This window comes from Tursiops truncatus, chromosome 2 (genome assembly GCF_011762595.2).
Source record: "Tursiops truncatus isolate mTurTru1 chromosome 2, mTurTru1.mat.Y, whole genome shotgun sequence".
In the NCBI taxonomy this organism is placed as follows: Eukaryota; Metazoa; Chordata; class Mammalia; order Artiodactyla; family Delphinidae; genus Tursiops; species Tursiops truncatus.
In genome coordinates this window covers 158,151,272-158,173,408 of record NC_047035.1, presented here as the reverse complement: position 1 = coordinate 158,173,408, position 22,137 = coordinate 158,151,272, and the positions used below count along the sequence as shown (strand labels likewise).

The 22,137-nt window shown below is 38.9% G+C and overlaps 1 protein-coding gene across 28 annotated transcripts in view; it reads left to right on the top strand.

The window, feature by feature from the left end:
• Positions 1-22,137, top strand: part of CREM (cAMP responsive element modulator) — a 65,770-nt gene that overhangs the window by 6,158 nt on the left and 37,475 nt on the right. For 25 of the 28 annotated variants that reach the window (XM_019933317.3, XM_019933331.3, XM_019933321.3 and 22 more), the window contains 2 exons: positions 1,594-1,691; positions 11,683-11,803. In XM_019933317.3, the coding sequence (XP_019788876.1) occupies positions 1,648-1,691; positions 11,683-11,803 (165 nt within the window). In that variant the 5' untranslated portion in view covers positions 1,594-1,647. The remainder of the gene's footprint in view (positions 1-1,593; positions 1,692-11,682; positions 11,804-22,137) is intronic. The other 3 variants (XM_073801593.1, XM_073801596.1, XM_073801592.1) reach the window with 1 other exon arrangement.

Here is a 22,137-nt window from a genome sequence, read left to right as displayed (position 1 = left end):
AGATCATTCTTGAAGATTTGGCAAGCAGGTGATCAATCAGTGATGACTTCTTAGAGAGTAGTTGGAATGAAATAATTCTCTGATGAGCCTGAGTCAGGATCAGGTTTATCTGATGGTCATTATTCTGTTGTGAGGCTAGTCATTTGCTCTCTTGATGTCTTGTGATGGGGTGGCAGGAAGCTGAGACTGTCTTCAATGCTGGCAGCCTCTGGGAAGAGGAAATGGGTGGCTGTTCCCAGACTTCACCAAATACCTTTTTCTACTTTTTGAGTTCTGAATCATAATGTATTACTTACTCAGAAATTAAACCAAAGAATATGGTATTTCCAGGAGAAATTGGGAGTTACTTCTCTCTTCTTATATGGTGCCGTACTCATCATTATTATTCAGATAATATTATCATTATTCCTTGTTTAAACATCTGTCTCCCTCATTAGAACCGAAGCTGCTGGAGATCAGGGACATCTTGTTACCTGTGTCTTGGTGCCAAGCACAAGGGCTGGGGTATCTTGGGTGCCAATCACTGTTTAATAAATCAGTAGCCCCTGCCCTCATGGTTACACAGTTGTTATGGAAGATAAGATGTCCCCACATAAAATGCCAGTGTAATATAACACAGAATAAGGTTTAATCTGAATGAATGTCACCATCCTTGTTTCTTGTTCATGTTGTAGGTTGCCTGGTTCAAGTGCCTTACCTTTCCACATTGTCGCTATGGTTGTGTGGGGGCAGGTGGTAACAGTAACCATTGTCCTGGTGCCCGTAGTAAGTTGCAGCACGCTTGCCTGCTGACTCAGTTTCCAAATTGGGTGGGATGGTGTGACATCATTTTAGAGAGACCACTTAGGAGGGAACCCCGGAAATAGCATGTTTGTTGCCAAGCATCTCTGTTGCTGGCATAGACGCCTGGAAGGAACTTAGGGATGCGGGTGTTGGTCCTTTCAAATCTAAAACAAATTGAGGGCTCACTGCTCTCCTTTTGTCTTTTTCTTTGCCAACTTTACTTCATTCAGCATGTCAAATGTGTATTTTAAAGAGATATTAGTAAAAAAAAAAGGGGGGGTTTAATTGCTAGAGTGTCTAAAACAGCTTTTTTAATGGATTAAAGGCTATCAGAGGAGATTTTAAAGGAACGGTTACTATTTTGTTTGCAGTTAAAATTCTTTGACAAAACCCAGTTTTGAAGTTAAGGTAAATGAAAAATAGTTGACAAATTTGTTTCAGTGGAATGAAATTTGAGAAAATGATAGATTCATTCAGTTTATTAAGTGATTATTATTTTAAAATAGAGCTGATACTTATGAGCGATTTGTAGTGTGTGTGAAATGATTTAGGCAGCACTGCACTCTCTTCAGTGGAAAATGATAAGTAGCACATGATTTAATTTTTTGGAATTTTTTCCTAAGAAAATAAGGCAATTGAATAGTAGTAAGTTTGAAAAAAATACGGAGTTGTTTTCACCTCTCTATGCTGTTTTTTTGTTTTATGGAAATTAGGGTATTCTGGGGTATTCTGGTGTAGTTTTGAGAGATTTTAATTTTTTTTAAATAAAATCTTATGATCTGCCAACTCGACATTATAATTTTACTGCAGGATAAATAAAGAAGAAAACGAAGGAGCAAAGCATTGACTACAAATGTCTTAATAATGAGCAAGTGTGGCAGGAAAAAATATATTAAAACAAATCTAAGGTAGGTGGATATATTATTTTTCTATTCTTTTGAAAGTTCTACTTAGAGAGCTTAAAGTTAAAATGATGGATAAATTAATGGTGTATATCTATGTACCATACATATATATGTGTATGTGTGTACATATATATACACATTATAATAAAAAATATAATAATATGTACCCAAATTGCTCAGCTACTCAATTAGGGAGTTTCTCTTCCACCATGTGCTGTGTGAGGCAATGCAGAGGATAGGTGGATATTCACGGGCAGCTCATTCTAAGCGCTGGCCTTTCCAGTCAGAAAGGAGATTGCACTTAAGGATGTGGACAGAGTTTTCGTTTTTCTGCTTACACTTGTACCTGAAGTTGTAAAACAGAGGGAAGTCTCTACCAAGCGTTTTACAGAAATCCAAATATTACTTTTCAGGTTTTCTTTTAGTTACTTTCAGAGACCTTCTGGTTCATCCATTGGGTCTAGCATCAAAAAGAAAATGAATTTTCTTTGACAGTTTTGGTAAAACTATTTAAAAATAGATAATAGAAACAACTTTAATAATTTTTCCTTTTGCTGCTGGATCTTATTTTTAAAAGAGATGAAAATTTTTACAAGGGTAAATATAGTTGCTCTGCAGTGTAATTTGTCTTTGCAAATTGGATACAACTAAGTAAGATTTTAGAAGTTATTAGTTCACTATACACTTTAATTATAATTAGGAAACTGCCTTTGTCTTATTTTTCATTTAGATATTTTTGGTCTGTATTCCTTTTCTCTTCTTTGTTCCTATCTTTTACGAACACTTTCCTGGATACTTATGATAGCATTTCTTTAAAATGTTTTTCCTTTTTCTTCTGGTTTTTCCATTTAAATATCTTGTGTGTTCTTGAAACATAGGTATGCTGAAATAACTTTGGTCATTAATTACCTCAATATTTCTATAATTGTAAATATCATTTTTACAGATATATTCCTTTGTATTCATTTCTTGAATGTGTATTATACAAATCATATACAGACAGTACTGTACTGTTTGTTGTAGTTCAGTATTTTGGGGAGTTTTTGCAGTATGACATAGATGTTCTACTAAAGGCCTAGAAAATAACAGTAAGCAAACATACAATTCTACCCCCAACCCCTAAAAGTAGTTCACCCTGGAAGTCTTTGAAAATTGTGCTACTGGATGGATCCTATTCTTTTAAAACATTAGTTATATTAACACTTACTGAACTGAATCCCAATATATTAAGAAGATATTGGGATAACATTTACTTTTCTGTTGAAGAAGAAAATGGTTTGCCAATAATATAAAAAAGATTTCAGAAGAAATATTTAGCTTTCATAAGAAAAGAATGTTACTACTTCCATTAATCATTTATAAATTTAAATATGCCCATTTTAGCAAATCCTTATCTGTTCTTTAGAATTGTGGAACTGAATGTTTGCCAGTATTTTGCTTACTGTTAGCTTATGGTGCTTAATGGACTTTTTAATTTGTTTTAGTATTTTTATTGTTTTATCTCATATGTTTTTATTTTTAAATATTTTGTAATTTATATTTCCTAATTGGTCTTTTTCTGTCTAATTTGGATTTGTTTAAGATTAAAATATTACATAATTAATTAATTTATAGATTGCTCTATTAATACTAGTATAACTATGATTAAAATTTGTTACAAAAAGTGAGATTTGGGGGAAAATATTGTATGTACACCTCTTTAATTTTCACTATAAAGTATGTAAGTGAATATACTTTAAAGTATGAAATCTTTCAAATCTTTCATACTCAAATCTTCACTCATGCTTAAAGTATGAATCTTTCATACTTTAAAGTACGAAAGATTAAGATGGATCTTTCTCTTACACTTTTTAAATAAATTCCATCAGGACTACTGAGGCTGACTTACAGATGTTAGTGTTGATGTACATCATTTCCAGCTGAGGTCTGGGTCCTGTATTTCCTGCTGAGTTAGTGTTTGAAAATACCCAGTACAGTGCCTGACCCATGTTGAGCACTTAAATGTTAGTTGAATCTTCAGCCCTGAGTCCTGGCCTGGGTTGGTTTTTAGTGGGTTTAGGCGGTGGTACTGGAGAACAGTTGGATATAGATCAGCAGAATGAACTTAGTTGAAAATGACAGAGTGTGTAAATTGGTAGTGCTGACCTTACTCTTCTGTAGATGATTTTTACCTTCAAATAAATTGATTTAGTATCAAACTTTTACTGAATGACATGTACTGGGCACTGTACGAGGCACTCCAGGAGAATAAAATGGGATAAGATTAGAGTCTCTACATCCTAGTGGGAAAGACAAAGCATATCTAAATGAAGATTGTGACAACAGTTGCAGCATACTCAAAAGCACAGCATTGGTTAAGATGTATCTAAACGGGACTACTGCTCAGGGCACTGGCTGTGGAAGGACCCCGAGGTCACAGTCACAAGACCTCTTGTTCACCCTCTATCATGCAGTCTGTTGTGTCCTCTGTAGAAAGTCACTTAATCTCTCTGAACCTTATTTTTATCATTTTAGTAACACCTAACAGTTGCATAGTCTTCCAGAATAGTTGATTAATTGGCTTATTTAATGATTATGGTAGATTCTGTACTAGGCACTGGGAATACATTGAAATCTAAGATGTGGTCTCTGTTGCACACACTGTGCTAGTACTTTGTGGACAGATGTGATATATGCTAGACAAGTGCTGAAATGGAGGGGATTGCACAAGATGCTTTGGGAACTCAGAACAGCGTAATTGTGCCCAAGGCTATTAGAATAGGCTTTGAAAGATGGTGTCCTTGAGCCAGGCTTTGAAGAACAAGTAGAAATGAGCCTGTTGGACGGAGAAGGAGTGAAGGGCATCCCAGGAACAGGGAAGAGCAGATATAAAAGATTAGAATTGGGGGAATAAGATGTGTATTTGACCAAAAAATGGCTCATAAGGAGGCTGGAATGCAGAGTGTGGGAAGGAATGGGGTGACTGGAGATGAGGCTGTAAAGATAAAATGAGGTCACATTGTGAAAGAAATTGAATGGCAGTTTGGTTTGGTAATTGAGAATATGAACTTTGGAAAAAGGCCTTAGTTCGAAACCTGGCTTTGCCATTCAATACCTTTGTGGTAAAATCAGATTCTTAACCTCTTTATGTCTCCTTTTCCTCACCTCTAAAAGAAGAACTAGCTATATTGCCCTTATAAAGTTGTTAAGAATGAAAACTAGTAGGCATTTACCACATGGTAAGCACTTGACAAACGGTAGTTGTAGTTAGGATTACTGTGAGAAGTTTGGGTTTTATCCTGTAGTCAATAGGAAGCTCCTGAAGAGTTTTAAGCAGAAATATGTTTCAGAAAGATAACTGTCGGCAGGACAGTGGTGGCAGAGAAGAGGACTGAATTGTTCTTTGGAAGGTAGAATCATCCCACCTGCTGATGGCACTGTAGGGAATGAAAGGGAGAGGGTTTCAGGATGACACTCAGGTTTCCACTGGAGCAGATGGATTGAAGTGGGGCCCCATTTCCTGAGGTGCGAAACTCAGAGAAGGAACATATTTGTGGAGGAAGAAAAGGAGTTAGTTTTGGACCCATTGAGTTTGAGGTACCTGCAGGACATCTATTTGGAGATGTTAAGTAGGCACTTGGATATGATTCTGGAATTCAAGAGAGACCTCTGGGCCAGAGATCTAGATTTGAGAGTCATAAGCTTAAAGCTGGTGCTTGAATCTAGAGAAATGGATGATATTACACAGGGAGAGATTTGAGAGTGAGGCCAGAAGGCTAACCAGAGTCCTAAAGAATGCAGTGTTGAAGGTTAACACCGAGTAGGAGAAGGAATTGGCAAAGGAGCTTGTGGAGAAATTGTCAGAGAATCAGATGAGAGCAGAAAATCAGTATCGTGACCTCAAGATACCCAAGAAGGGAGATGTCAGAGGTTTTGAGTGCTGCTGAGGGATCAAACAAGATAGGACTTAAAATGAACATTGGATTCAGTGACTGAGATAGATTACCCCTACTAGAGAAGTCTTCGTGGGGCAGAAGCCAGTTAGGGGTTGTCTGGGAGTAGGTGGGAGGTGAAGAAATGGAGATAGTGTTGGCAGTTCTTTAAAGTAGCTTAGCAGTGAGAGGAAGAAGAGAGGTTTGAGAGAGCAGCTAGAGAATGACTTCTGGTTCAGTGGTTGTGTGTGTGTGTGTGTGTGTGTGTGGTTGGGGAGACTTGAACAAGCTTAAACCTTGGCAGGAGGAAGCCATTGGGGAGGGCAGAGGGTAATTGTTAGTGTAATGCCCCCATAGCCTAATGAAGAGGGATCCCAAGGACAGACAGGAATTTAAGTCTGGGGAGTTGGAAGCAAGGGAAAATGCAGGTGTAGATGTAAGTGGATTTGTTGATTTGGTGGCAGGAAGTTGAGGGGGTTCTCATCTGAAACAGGAGGCAAGGTCTCATGTGGAATGTGATAGTAGGTGAGCTCAGGGATTTGAGAAGAGGGAGACTTGAAACAGTAGCAGAGAATGGGAGAGTAAGCTTCCAAGGAAGCAGTAAGATTGCTGCTTATTTGAGGTTGAAAACTGGATTCAGTAGCCTTAATAATATTCTCTTTTAAAATTTTGTTCAGTATTGTTCATTGGTGCATGCATAGAGGAGACAGAACAGGTTTTATCTGAGATTGGTATTTACTAAGCAGATAAAACAGAAGGAAAAGGGACAAGGGAATTTAGGGTATTGGGAAACAGCAGTTAAAATGAGAAACTATGGATTCTAAGCTGAGTAGGACAGGATGTGAAGAAAGGAGGAGGCTGATTGAAAGGGAGAAAGTAGTGGTCTAGAGATCAGTGTGGTGGAAATACAGGCGTGATGGGAGTAATTGAGGGTGAGTGTGAGCTGGGAGAATAGAATATTGGTAGAGTGGGATGTCAGAATTAATTATTTCAGAAGTGGAGCAGTTTTGGACACTGACAAGGTCCAGTGTACGGCCAGCCCCTCAGGTAGAAGGCTGTAGGGGAGGGAAGAAAGTCATTAAACCGAGGCATCAGGGCGAGGGATGGGTCCTTTGTTTTGAGGGTGGAACATAACGCAGAATGGTGGAGAGGAAAGCTTTTTTAAGTCAGGTGCCAAAGTCTTCAGTGTCAATCCTTGAAAGCAGAAGCTGATGATTATCATATGGATGAGTCGTATCGGATGGTACACCCAATTACCTTGAGGCTCCGTGAACAAGAGTTTTTATGAAGGAGCAGAGGAAGCACAGCTGGGAAATAGTGGGGATCAGTGAGGATGCCAAGTCAACATTGGGATCTTGATTCAGTGTGGGAAGACAAACAGCTCCCTCTTGAGGCAGGGTGTGTGGGGTTTTGGGAGTTCCAGACAGCACATCGCAAAGGCTTCGGAGGAGAACAGGAGCGAGCAACTGTATTATGGGGGGAAAGGAAGCACTGGTTATGAGAGTGAAAATGAAATGTGGGAGGAGCTTGTATCTTTGACAGTGGCTGGGGAAACCAGAATGTGAGATGTTAATGGATACGATTCTGGCATAGGTGAAGGGGCATTGCAGTTTAGTCATGGCTTACAGGGGACCTTACTGTGATGTGTGAGTGGACGGTAGCAGTTGTGAGGAGCAGCAATGCAGCTGCTTGGTCCAGCGCTGGGATAGGAGGTTAGTGGATGATGCCAAGTGTGGCAGGGAGGATGAATGGAGGTGGCGGGGAGGGTGGTGCTGCTAACCTTCCATTACTGCCTTTCCTCACTAGGAGGCTCAGGGCCTCATGGCATCCTGATCTGGCTGGTATTTAGCTATATGGATTTTTTGGTAGTTGGTGTGGTACTGACTCACATACAGACACATGATTCTAACTTTGGAGCTTGAATGGATAGTGATGCTCTTGACTGAAAGAAGGAATATAAGAGAAGGGATAGGTGTCTGTGAAAACTCCAGGTTAAGCTGCTCACTGGGGGGGGAAGCACAAATACAGATTTGGGAGTCAAATGCATCTAGGATTGAGGAAGCCATAGTATGTAGACTGAAAAAAGTAAAAGGGCAAAGGATTGAACTCTGGGGAATACCCAGGAAAAAAAGGGAACAGTGAACGTGAGTGCATGAAATAGCGTGTATAAAACACTTTCACGTGTAAAAGAGTTTGAAATGTTTAATAACTTATGAAGTCTTTCATTATATCTCAAAAAACAACTCCTGAATAGCTTAGGTTTACCTTTTTAAGCATTAGTGCTTTTTTTGGTGGGAGTCTTCCTAGATTCTATTATGTATACTCCTCTTTCCTTAAATTATACAAAGTATAATTATTTTCTTTCTTAATGACTCAGGATAGTTATTGTAAATATCAGTTATTGAATTTTAACTCATAAATTCTTCAATTTCCTGAATATAAAGAACTAGGAGACTTTACCCTGTATGGGCCCAAATTGCTACACACTTGGAATTCCTTTTTTAAAAAATAATTTAAAAAAATTTTATTAAAGTATAGTTGATGTACAATATTATATGTTACAGGTGTACTAATACAGTGATTCACAATCTTTAAAGGTTCTACTCCATTTTTACTTATTATAAAATATTGGCTATATTTCTTGTGTTGTACAGTATATCATTGTAGCTTATTTTAAACCTAATAGTTTGTACCTCTTAATCCCCTACACCTATTCTGTCCCTCCGGCTTCCCTCTTCCCACTGGTAACCACTAGTTTGTTTAATATATCTGTGAGTCTGTTTCTTTTTTGTTATATTCAGTAGTTTGTTGTATTTTTTAGATTCCACATATAAGTGATATCATGGAGTATTTGTCCTTCTCTGTCTGACTGATTTCACTTAACATAATACCCTCCAAGTCCATCCACGTTATTGCAAATGGCAAAATTCCATTTTTTATAGCTGAGTAGCATTCCCCTGTGTATACAGACCACATCTTGTTTATCCAGTCATCTGTTGATGGACACTTAGGTTGCTTCCATATCTTGGCAGTTGTAAACAGTGCTGCTGTGAACATTGGGGGTGCATGTGTCTTTTCGAATTAGTGCAGGGGGTTGGATATACACCCAGTAGAGGGATTGCTGGGTCGTGTGGCAGCTCTCTTTTGAGTGTTCTGAGGACCCTCCACGCTGTTTTCACGATGGCTGCACCAACTTACATTCCTACCCACAGCCACACTTGGAATTCTTGACCTGTTTATTATATTCTGTATATTTTCTCCTCCCCTTACCCTATCTCCAGCTGTCACTTCTTATATCCAGTATGTTTAGAAACCAGATAAATGAGAATTGTATTTAAAATTAAATTGAATGGGCTTAGAGTACCAACTAGGTACTCCTCATTTTAGAAGTTTCAGTTTACGAACTTTGGGCCATTTGTTTTGCCTGTTAACAGGTAACTCTTGGTTATTGTCTCGTTCTTGACTGAATTCTAAGATATCAAACAGTTGAAACGTTGTACAGTGTAGACGCTGAAGGACCTAGAGTAAAGGAGCGTCTGAGTGATGTGGACATTTCTTCTCTCCAGAGTATTAAAAGCAGTTCTTAATCTGGATCCCCCCTGCCTTTCTGGCCATACTTTCACCTGTCTGCTCTGCCTCTTCCCCGCTAGATGTAGATAGGCTCCCCCGAGGGCTCCCCCACGCCTCACCACATTCCCTACTACAGTCGGCTACTCTATTTTCCAGACATTCTCCGTATTTTCCTTCCTCTCATGGTCCTCCTGTCCTTTTCTACCTGGTGAAATTCTTCTCATCCTTCAGTATACAACTCACATGGCCCCATCCTCAGGCCCACTTCAACATTCCTTCCTATGTTTTCCAAAGCATTTCGTACATAACATCCTTCACACAGTTTAAGAAGTGTTCATTACTGGTCTAACTGATAGAATTTACCAATAAGCTAAGTTTTTCTCAAATTTTAATATATATCAGAATCTCTTGGATGTAAAGAATTAGACCCCTCAGAAAGTTTGAATCAGTAGATTTGGGGTTGAGTCTGGGAATCTGCCTTTTTTTTGTCTTTACAAGTGTATTTGTTAATTCTGATACAGGTTGTGCGAGGACTATACTTTGAGAAACCAGGGCCCAAGTGGTGAATGATTTCCTTCAGGGCAAGGACTGTGACTTAACTTTTGTATTCTCAGGGCCTGTCATGTATTGTAGATGGTGCTAAAGGAATGTTCCTGAAGTGGGAAAGGCCTTTCAGCGTGTAATGTTTGAGTGGAGATTCAAGTTCTTGGCAGAGCCTAAAGAGAGCTTTTTTTTTTTTTTTTTTTGGCGGTACGCGGGCCTCTCACTGTTGTGGCCTCTCCCTTTGCGGAGCACAGGCTCCAGATGCGCAGGCTCAGCGGCCATGGCTCACGGGCCCAGCCGCTCCGCGGCATGTGGGATCTTCCCGGACCGGCTCGCAAACCTGTGTCCCCTGCATCGGCAGGCGGACTCAACCACTGCGCCACCAGGGAAGCCCCTAAAGAGAGCTTTTAATAATGGTGTAAGAAATAGCATAAGACAACATTTCTCAAGTTCTTCCCAAAACACTTCTGCTAGGACTTGCTTTGTGGGAAGAGGATCTAGGGGAGTCAGATACTTCTGGAAAATGCTGCCTATTGGATCTGCACCCTCCACCCTTCTCAAGTCATACTGAAATATTCAAGCTTCTGAGAAAATTCTGCAGCAAAGAAACCCTTTTAATCCCGGATATTTCGACCTCTAACTAAGCGTTTCCCCCTTACCCTCTTTTCTCAGATAATACCTTTTCATATCTTGCAGAATTAAGTGTTCTAGGTATTCTCTTTGGGAACTGCTCACAGCAAAAGTAGAACCGCAGGAATTGGCAGTTTTTGCAGGGGCATGGCCTCTACTTACCTAGAATTGGGCAGTCCATGTTGGGAAATAATAAGAAAAGAGATAAAGGAATTGGGGAATGTTGAGGGAAAGACATTTTTTCATAGTAGACTCTAGATTTTTATTTTTATAATTGCTCTAAATTGTCATGTTCAGTTGTAAGTATTAAAATGTCTGAATAGGGAGAAGTAATTCTAGGTGTAGTATAGACTACAGCAGACAGCTTTGAGAACAGAAGACTTGAATTCAGGTAATGTTTGTTGAAATGCAAAAGAAGGTATTAAGTAGATGAAGGATCTGTAGGGTCTGGTTACTAATCAAATCTGGGAAAAAAGATCTGGACATGTCAATTCAAAGTTCTGATTTACCTGCATACTTTCTGCATATATGTTTAGTCTACTAAGGTGAAAAAAACACACTATATTATTGACAACTGAAAAGATATACAATAGCAGGGAGTAGTTCCTATAAGTTTTTGGAATTTGATTTTGCTTATTTTTTGTTTGCATTTTATATTTTCTAGTAGTAGGGTAACATTATAATATGGTTTACCATCTATCTAGAAAGAGTCTATATAGAAATAATTAAATTGAAATTATAGGCAAAAAGATTATTGCATAAGTTTTTCCTGGAAAAATTAGATTCTCCTCTTTAAGTAAAGGGAGAGCTGCAGGACAAATGGTCAACTCTGAGTGATTCAATTTGACAGGCTTTTTTATCAGAAACTACTTAGTGCTAACAAAGCAGATACATCTTTATATTGTAACACATTTAATTTAGACAATGTGGAAGTTCTTTCATATTACATCATAATGTAAAGCAGGTTTATTAGGCCATGAGAGTCATAGAATATTTAAACTTCATGTAAAATATAAAACCTAACTTTATCACTAATTTATGCAAGAGGGCTTAAAATAACTATCAAGGAGGCTTTATTATAAGATTAAATTTTTTTTTAAATAAACTAATTCCATGGAACATTTTGTAGTGCTCCCTTGGTAATGTTCATACCCAGTGAGCAGAGAAGGTGCCTTTAAGTTTGGAGAGTTAGGACTCTGCCACTGAGTCTATTTCTTGAAAATATAAAGTAGTACGATTGGATGATAGAAATGAATATCAATCAGAAAGCCAAGTGAAAACAGATATTTCAGATATTCAGATAGGGCCTTAATACTTCTTCCTTTTTATTGTCTTTCCAGACAAATGACCATGGAAATTGACTCTCAGCAGGATGGAAGTATACCAGATTCTGTGGCAGAGAGCGAATCTGCTCACATGCAGATGCAGACTGGTCAAAATTCAATCCCCACTTTAGCTCAGGTAAACTTAATGTAGGCAACAGGCAGGCACCAATGAAAATTAGCCTGTATGGGAATGAGAATTGTGTGCAGATTCTGTTTTCTTGCAGTTGGTCTTAAGTTTCCCCTATTCCCCGGTTATCAGCCATTCTTACTGATTTGACTTGGAAGAGAAGATATGTGTTTGAATTACTTTTGCATTGTAACAGACACTATGTAAAGGAAAAACAAAATCCCCTCCATAGTATGTATGTAATCCTAGTATCCATAGTATGTAATCCTCAATTTATTATTCGAGAAGTTCAGTAATTCCACATTGAATTCAATTCAGTAGTTTTATATTCTTAGCTATAAAGATGGCAGAAATCTTGCCATTTGTCCAGTGTATATTTGGTTTAATCTTTACTTTCTTTTTAGTTAGGTCTTAAACTTTGAATTAGTTTCATTTAGAGACCACTGATATGAGTTAGTGTTTGTTTTTCAGCTCTTATTTTTGGATATCTATAAAAGTATGTAGTAAAAACAATCACATTTATTTAGTTCATCAAATACTTAACTGAATCCTTCCTGTATCTAGGCACTATTCTAGGTGTGTGGGGTATGTATTTCCTGGCCTTGACATCTCACGGTTTAGTGGGGTAGAGGTGTTTGAGGGGTAATTCTCGCTGTGTAAGAAGTATTGTGGGGAGGGAGGAAGATGCAAGAGGGAAGAGATATGGGGATATATGTATTCATAGAGCTGATTCACTTTGTTATGCAGCAGAAACTTACACAACATTGTAAAGCAATTATACTCCAATAAAGATGTTAAAAAAAAAAAAAAAAGAAGAAGTACTGTGAGATGTTACATAGGAATGATTGAGGCGTGCAGCGGGGGAGCAGCCGGTTGACCAGGAGTGCTTTGTAGAGGATTTTACTTTTGAGCTGGACACAAAGCGTGAGTAGAGGTTGACGGGTGGAGGAGAGGGAAGCGTATTCTAGGCCAGGGAAGAATGTACAAAGGCAGAGGATGGGGGTGGGAGCTGCAGCGTTGAGGCCAAGTGGAGCCGCGTGTCTGGCCTGGGAAGTTGAGCTGGTCAGGGTAAGCAGAGGGTGGTAAACATTTGGGAGCGTGGACCATCCTGTGTTCTAAATGTTCCTGAGACATTTTCCAGTGTTCACTGTGTTTAAGACACCAGCGACTGTGTGCGGGTTGGATGGGGACCTCAGCGAGCTGGGAGCGGGTCGGGGAGTTGGGGGGTGGACATCATTTGAGTGGCATCATGGTGATGTGGGATGCGAGCAGTGGAGAGACTCCTGCAGTATCTTTAAGGGAGAATAGAAACGACCGGATGGCTGCCTGGAGAGCCCTCGGGAGCGCCAGGCACCTCCTGGGTTGTCTCCGGCCAGACTGGCTCCTGTGAGGCCTCTATTTTCCCAAGACACCCACGCACCCAGCCTGCTTTTCTTTCCTCTTTCAAGTTCCCGACACCCACTTGCTCCCTGGGGTTTTCTCCTCACAAGTGCTTTGTGGAGCTACATCTCCATGGCAACACCCTTCTTTGTTACCCCGGAAAACAGGCATTCAGACCTTTGCTATTTTTTAAGAAAGCAGCCTTTTTCTTATTAAAAAAATGCATGTTCATTGTACAGAATTGATAAAATGTGTATTATTAGAAGAAAATTAAAGCTAACTATAGTCTTAACATCCAGAAATTTAATTGTTGTTAGCATTTTGGTGTTTATCCTTTAGTCTTTTTGTCTGTGAAAATAGAAGAGAATGCACATATATCTTTTGGTGAATTGGGGGTGTTCTAGAGTTTTTATAACTATGATTCTTGGTCTATAATTCTGCCCTTTTGCTGAAGTGGTAGTTGAAAGCAAATCTTCCTTCTGCCGCCACTTCTCTCCCTTTAGGTACTGGTTTCCTGTCCTCCACACATGCAGTTTCCTCCGGCCTTCTGGGCCTGCACAGTCAAAACAACAGATCTCCATTGTCTAACAGTGATAGTTGGCAGTTCTGAGGACCTTCAGCCTGGGTGACACCCAGCCCTGTGAGCCTCAGTCAGAAGTTGCTAAAGAGGTCAAGTAATATGAAGTCCAAAAAATAACCTTGGATTTATGAGGTTTTGGAATTGAATAGGTCCAGTGAACAGAAACCTAGCTTTAGTAGGTTAGAGAATAAATAAGAGGGAGAGGAAATTGGAAGTATAGATTCTTCAAGAAGTTTTTCTGTGAAATAATAGATAAAGATGGGTCTGTGAAACAAAGGAGTGAGAACTGGGGTGTGAGAAAGCTGGGAGTGTTAAATAAAATAGAAGGGGGGAATAGAAGCTTGTGAGAAGGCTGAATCACAGAACTAGGAAAAGGCTGTGGTTTACATTTACAATGTTTATTACTTCCTTAAAAATCTCAAATATATCAAATGTGGATAGTCATTAAATCTGGATAGCGAGTTCATTGACCTGCTATGTTATTCTGTTTTCTCTATATTTAAAATAGTTGATCAAAAAATAAATTATGGTTTTTGTCTTTCACATACTAGGAATGTTAAGAGATTAAGAAGAAATCTGTATGCTGAGTCATTGATTCTTTTGGTTAACTAAGAGTTATCCTCCATGGATATGAGGCCATAAATCCTCTATGGATCATGATGTTTTGCAGAATTAGGACACAGTTCTTAGCAGTCAGAATTTTCTAAACGTAATTATTAATTTAGATTCTTGTGATGCCTGAAGCTGTTTATTTATGAGTATTCATTATTATTATGCAGTATTATATAATAGAAGGATTAGGAAATCAAACTGAAATTTTATTAAGCCTATAATGTATGCTAAAAGTGACTGACTCTTCTGAATAATTCGCAGTGTCATTGTATGTACTTGCCACTTACTTCATTTAAACTAGAGGATTGTGAATTCTCAGATGTTTTAGACTTAAGTTCAGGTTTGTATAGAGAGGAATTTATAACAGTTACTTTCCTTTTTACATGGTCTAATTATCATTAAGTAGTGTCGGAACGAAGGGTGTAACCAGAAGGTTCAGCGGGTTTGATCCTTTGCCTCTGGTCATTTGATAGTGGTAGTTTTGAGTATCCTGGCCTTTCCAGAGCTTCTGTTAATCAAGTTAACACTGAAAATTGTCCCAGTTACGAAGATCTGAAAACTTGAGCTTGCTCTTGGCCCTCACACCTCTGCTCTGCTGACTGATTGAGGGAGGCTGGAGTTCTCAGTTTTCAGTTTTTCTGTTTTATAACTTCCCAGATATCAGTGGAGCCTTTCGCTTCTAACTGTATCCAATAGTGAATAGAAGTCACGTGGTGACAGTGTCAAAGGGCTAGAGGCTGGAGTGGCAGATCATCGAGGTTGAGTACTGTGACTTGGATTTCTTCTTGCCTGAGTTAGTTTTTAAAGTAGATTTTTTTGTTTGTTTAATTGAAGCTGGAATCTTGTCTGGTAAGTGTATGTGTTGATACATATATAAGACTAGATTCTACCCCCATCCCCACCCTTCCCCCCTGGAAAAACTCTTGGTGGTAAATGGAAGAGTCTATTTTATATAACCAAGCCAGGAGGAAACCCTTTCCTAAAGCTAAAACGGTGAAAAGCAAAATTACTGTATATACAGGTAGTTTTTAAAATAATACTTATAGCCTTTGGAAATAATATAATCCTTAAATGGGTGATGGGAAGTTATCATTTCTTTTGTGATGAAAGATTTCAAACATATACAAGAGTAGAATAATTCTCCCGCATATATATGTAGAAACTTAAAAATTATTAAGATTTGGTAGCACTTGCTTCATTTATCTTCTTTTTTTTCTTTTTGTCGAAGAATTTTAAGCAGCTCTGCAGATCTCAGACATCATGTCATGTCATTCCTACTTTCTTCTGGGTATGCAGCTCTTAAGAGGTTATGGACATTTTCCTATATAACCAAATGTCATGATCATACCTAACAAAATCGAGCATAATTCCTTGGTATAATATGCAGTCCATGCTCGCATTTCCCCATTCATCTCACAAATGTGTAATCTACTCTGAAGGCAACAGTGGTAGCACCTTGAACTTTTCTTGTTCCACGTCTCTTGGGAATTGATAATGCTGCCATGAAACTCAGGGTGAGCGCGGTAATCCAGATGGAGCCTCAGGAGAGGATGTGCTATCTGGAGCTTCATGCCTTATAGCTGCTGATGCAGCCTGTGGCCTGAGTATGACACCTCAAGTTGGAAAGATAAATAACCCTATTTTGTAAATGGCCAATTCTCAAAGTTTCAGCACAGATAGGAAAGGAAAGGTGAAAGGAGCAGAATCACAGGGGTCATAGAGCTGGAAGGAAACTCGAGATATCAGGGTCAGCGTAGTGCTTCGAGAGAGTTAGTTCTAATATAAAATTTAACCTTTCCGAGAACCTCTGTATTTTTGGAAACAAGGAGACTCTGTGGAGCAGAGGAAGCCACTAGGGAATGTTGTTCAGAGATTATACTCTGCTAACCTACTTTCTTTTTTTTTTTTTTTTTTTTTTTTTCCCTGCGGTACGCGGGCCTCTCACTGTTGTGGCCTCTCCCGTTGCGGAGCACAGGCTCCGGATGCACAGGCTCAGCGGCCATGGCTCACGGGCCCAAAAGCTCCGCGGCACGTGGGATCTTCCCAAACCGCGGCACGAACCCGCGTCCCCTGCATCGGCAGGCAGACTCTCAACCACTGCGCCACCAGGGAAGCCCTAACCTCCTTTCTTATCCTCTTTGCTGTAAATGCAAACAGTACGTAAAGAAGCATCTTAGAAAAAAGCAGGCCTGGCGTGCAGTGAGGGATTGGAGTAGGAATGATTTAACAAGGGATAGGTTTCAGTGTATGACTTGTGTGTTTTCTGTTTCAAACTGGTGGAAAATTGGAATGGCGTTTCTCATTGTTTTGGCCAGCTGTGCCAAAAATCCATGTTCTTGGTCCTAAGTAGGACCAGAAAGAATATGGATGGCTATCAGAAAAAAAAACAAGCAACATACAAGCAACATTTGCTATTGATAATTGGTCAGCAACATCGTATTTGTATATTAAAGTTGGTCTGTATCATGTTAGGTTGATTTGGTATACTTACTGTCGGCTGAGTACATCTAGTTCAAGCTCAGTGTTTTGTCTTGGTTCTTTATTGACTGCATTGGACCTTCATTGCTGCGCGCAGGCTTTCTCTAGTTGTGGTGTGTGGGGGCTACTCTTTGTTGCGGTGCTCGGGCTTCTCACTGTGGTGGCTTCTGTTGTGGAGCGCGGGCTCTAGGCGCATGGGCTTCAGTAGTTGCGGCACGCGGCCTCAGTAGCTGCGGCTCGTGGGCTCTGGAGCACAGGCCTAGCAGTTGTGGCACACAGGCTTAGTTGCTCCACGGCATGTGGGATCTCCCCGGACAAGGGATTGAACCCGTGTCCCCCGCATTGGCAGGCAGATTCTTAACCACTACGCCACCAGGGAAGTCCAAGCTCAGTGTTTAATTGAATCTTGTTTTTTAAACCTCAATATGCTGATTCCCTGACTTGAGGGGCTCTTACTGAAAGAGAAGAAGTTCCTCTTAAGATTTTGAAATAAAAATTTTCATTTTATTGTTGACTTTCTATTGCTTCTTAATTTTATGTATTCCTTCCCCTGGTTATTTTTAATTGCCCTAATTAAAATTTTTTGAACATAACATTTGTATTCACTTAGAATTAGTTCTAAAAATTAACAAAAGTTAGGAGGAAAAAAATAGAACAGTGAATTTTTTTCAGTAAATGCTAAATCTTTGTTGTTGCTTAGTCAACTAATTCAAGAAAATATACTGCTTTGAAATGTAACTCATTCTTGAAGGTAATTCAAGGTTAAAGGGATATAAGTAAAAATAATTTGTGAACTGTTAATATTAGTCACCATTTTATTCAATTTGAATAAGAATTTGTTATATAATCTGTACTCATATTTTGATAACTTTGTGTATAATAGCTAACAGATTTCTTTAAAGGTTGGCTTTTGGCTTTAGAATATACTCTGTGTTTTCATCCCAGTGTGTTAAATGATACTTTTCTTTGAATGAAAATCGGTGTTTCAAAGGTAATTTCAGTAGGTATAAAGCAGTCAAAGTCAAATTTCAGAAAAAGGTTTTGTTTTTATAAACCTTATAATCAGAAAAAAAAATGCATACAAATCTGTTTTGGTGTTTGAGAGACTGTTAGAGATTTTCTGTCATTTGTAATGATTTTCTATGAGATTTGGGTACTTTTTGTTTGATGTTCAAGTCTTCCTTCTTAGTTTTAGTAACAGGTAGTTTGTCGCTAATGGTAATGGCAAAATAACTGAGAATAAACAGTTATTCTCTTTATCCTTTTCTCTGACTTTTTTCTAGTTAAAGAGTAGGTTGGGGGGAGGAGATACAAGGGAGCTGTTGTTTAAGGGGTATAGTTTCAGATTTGCAGGATGAAAATGTTCTGGAGATCTGTTTCACAACAGTGTGAATATACTTACTACTGAACGGTACACTTAAAAATGGTTAAGATGGTAAATTTTATATTATGTATTTTTTACCACAATAAAAACAACAAGGGCTTCCCTGGTGGCGCAGTGGTTGGGAGTCCACCTGCCGATGCAGGGGACGCGGGTTCGTGCCCCGGTCTGGGAGGATCCCACATGCCGCGGAGCGGCTGGGCCCGTGAGCCATGGCCGCTGGGCCTGCGCGTCCGGAGCCTGTGCTCCGCAACGGGAGAGGCCACAGCAGTGAGAGGCCCGCATACCTCAAAATAAATAAATAAATAAATAATAGACTAGACATTGAAATTTTAAAAATGGAGCATTAATTTTTATAATTCCTTCTTTGAATAAGATCCAGAGATTATTTACTTTGCCTTATTTCAATTTTTTGCTACTGCAACCTTTGTAAACCCCAAACCATTAAAGGAATTACATTTGGAAAACACAGAGGCTTTGGGAAATTTTCACTTCATTGATAGTGAGGACAACATCTTAATAGTGATCTTCAGAAATGTGAGTTTTCTGAGCCCTATCAGAGATATAACATGTCATTCTCCAAAAAGGCATAGAAGAGAAAAGCCTGGTTATGGAGTTGAAAATACTAAGTAGAGACAATATTAGATGACAATGGTGCAAGCAGAAATAGTTCAGGAAAGACATTTGCCTTTCAGTAGGTATGTTTATACAGCAATAGACCTCTTTTTAAATACCTTTTAAAAAATAATGGGGGCCTTCCCTGGTGGCGCAGTGGTTGAGAGTCCGCCTGCTGATGCAGGGGACACGGGTTTGTGCCCCGGTCCGGGAAGATCCCACATTTCGTGGAGCGGCTAGGCCCGCACAAAATTATTTTCTTAATTTTTATACATAGTTTTAAGTAAATACTTATTAGACTGAATTCTTTGATTCTTTACCTAAAATAGTTGAAATACTAATTTCATTGGTTGACCATTAAATGAGATGACTTATGTGAAGTCCAAACACCATGCTTGACACAAAGTCCACGTGCAATAAACGTTTGCTTTATTCATTATAGTAACCTCATATGGTTAGAATAGTAGTGGCCAGGCTTTGAGATAAAGTGGCTTATGCTAGTTTAAAAATATATCGTATCAAGGGCTTCCCTGGTGGCGCATTGGTTGAGAGTCCGCCTGCCGATGCAGGGGACGCGGGTTCGTGCCCCGGTCTGGGAAGATCCCACATGCCGTGGAGCGGCTGGGCCCATGAGCTATGGCCGTTAAGCCTGCGCGTCCGGAGCCTGTGCTCTGCAACGGGAGAGGCCACAAAAGTGAGAGGCCCGCGTACCGCAAAAGAAAAAAAAATATCGTATCAGGACTTCCCTGGTGGCACAGTGGTTAAGAATTCGCCTGCCAGTGCAGGGGACATGGGTTCGAGTCCTGGTCCGGGAAGATCCCACATGCCGTGGAGCAACTAAGCCCGTGCGCCACAGCTACGGAGCCTGTGCTCTAGAGCCCGCAAGCCACAACTACTGAGCCCGCGTGCCACAACTACTGAAGGCCTTGCGCCTAGAGCCCGTGCCCCACAATAAGAAAAGCCACCACGATGAGTCACCCGCGCACCGCAACAAAGAGTAGCCCCCGCTCACCACAACTAGAGAAAGCCCACGCGCAGCAACGAAGACCCAACACAGCCAAAAATAAATAAATTTATAAGAATATATTGTATCAAAAATTCATTCTAAAGTAATATAAATCTATTTATGCTTAAATAGGCCTCCAGTGGGTATAGAGAAGAAAAGCTGATATGTAGTTGTTTTGTAAGCAAAGTTCTGATATAATGTCATGAATGTATTTAAATTGGTATATTTTATTTCTACCAAATTTTATTTATACTAAATTTTTGTACTTTGGATTTATTTTAGAAATTTTAAAACGTTGCAAGCATTCCTTCGCAACATTTTGGCTCTGAAAATCTAAACTAAAATTTATTACTAGATTTTTGATTTCATGGTGAGACCAAGTTTCATTATACTGTTTTTTTAGGAGCTAAATTCTTAGACTTTTCTATTTATAAACTCTGATCTTTGGACTAAAACTGAAAAAACTTAAGGATGCAATTTGGTCTGGCCATGTTTTGTCACTGATTCAGATTTTGACTTCTACTTTCATGCAAATCCTTGATTCTTCTTTCTCCACCTTAATTTTGAGGAATATTTTTAAAAATATTTTAATCTTTCCATATCAAAGGATTAATATCAATACATGTAAATTAAGCTCTACATTCTTGACCAAATTATTTAAATGAAATGTAACAATAATAAAAATAACAAGAGTGAGCGTTTATTGAATATTCAATATGTGCCAGACGCTGTTCCATGCTTTACACGTATAGCTCAGCTCTCACAACAGCTCTGTAGAAAGGTACTGTTTTTTTTCATTCTCTTTTGCACTTGAGGAAACTAAGGTACAGAGAGGGTGAATAACTTGTCATAGGTCACACAGTTAATAAAAGGCAGAACCCAGGCACCTGGCTTTAGATTTCATTAAGCATTTCTATTACTTGTAATACGTAGGTACTCAGTGTTGAACCAGACCATTTCAGATAGCATTACCTGGGAAAATGCATAGTTAGCAAAGAGTAATCATAAATATATGCTACCTCTAGCTACTGTATATATAATACTATATATATATGCACAGTACTAGGCAGTAACTATTGTATGTATACATATATACTGTATACTGTTACTCCTTCATTATTTAGTGGTAGATAAGATAGTATCATATTTAGATCCCAACTCAGCTTCTGACCTTGGATATATGAAGAGCATAGAAAAGTTAAATTTTATCCATTTTGATGTATTAGTAACTGGTCCATATAAATCCTGGCACCAATAGCTAGTCTATGTCTTGAGCAGTAATTCTGGGGCCAAGAGTACGGGAACACCCAGAGCTTTAGAATTATGTCTTATAAACTGATGGGGAAGTCAGTCTCATTGCCTTTGGTAAAATCAATTTATTGAGTATCTTCCTGGCAATAAGTCAGTTAATTATCATATCCACCAAATGTGGGGCAATAGTTATTGCTATTTTTTATGTGTGGAAAAAAAATACATAAAATCTGCAGTCTTAAGTTCAGGTGTACAGTTCAGTAGTGTTAGGCATATTCACATTGTTGTGAAACAGATCGCTAGAACTTCTTCATCTTGCAAATCTAAAACCCTATACCCATTAAATAGCAACTCCCTTTTTACTCCTCCCCTCAGCCCCTGGTAACCGTGATTCTACTTTCTGTTTCTATGATTTGACTACTTTTAGATCCCTCAGATAAGTGGAATCATCAATATTTGTCTTTTTGTGACTGGCTTATTTCACTTAGCATAATGTCCTGAAGGTTCAGCTATACAGTATGTGATAGGAATTCCTTCGTCCTTTGCGTGTATATACCACATTTTGTTTATTGTTACTATTTTTTAAGGTTGCTTTTGCTTAGTCAGTACTCTTTAGGACTTATACCAAGTGATTGGTAGAAGAATTAAGGTAGAATAATTCAAGTGAATTGCAGTTTTCTGCATAGACATTCCTGAGTTGATTTTGGTCAGAAATAGATTAATATGTAGTTTGGAGAATAAGTGGTTTTAGGCATTCATTCTGTAGCTGCTGGCTTTTGGCATGTTCATTTCCTATTCATTACTAGAAATGATGTGTATCATTGTTAAGAGTCCAGTGTTTGCCCTTGTAAGACATCTGCTGGGTAAATGCCATTTTTGGCTCAGGATCTCACTGCAACTTACTTCACTATGTACATTTACTGCTTTGTAATGTAATTGGCTAGAAAATTATGATCAGTTTTAGTTTCAGTCTTACTGAAACCAAGATATAAGATTGATTTTTAAACAACTAGAGCAAAAGGATTTTTGACTTCTATAAA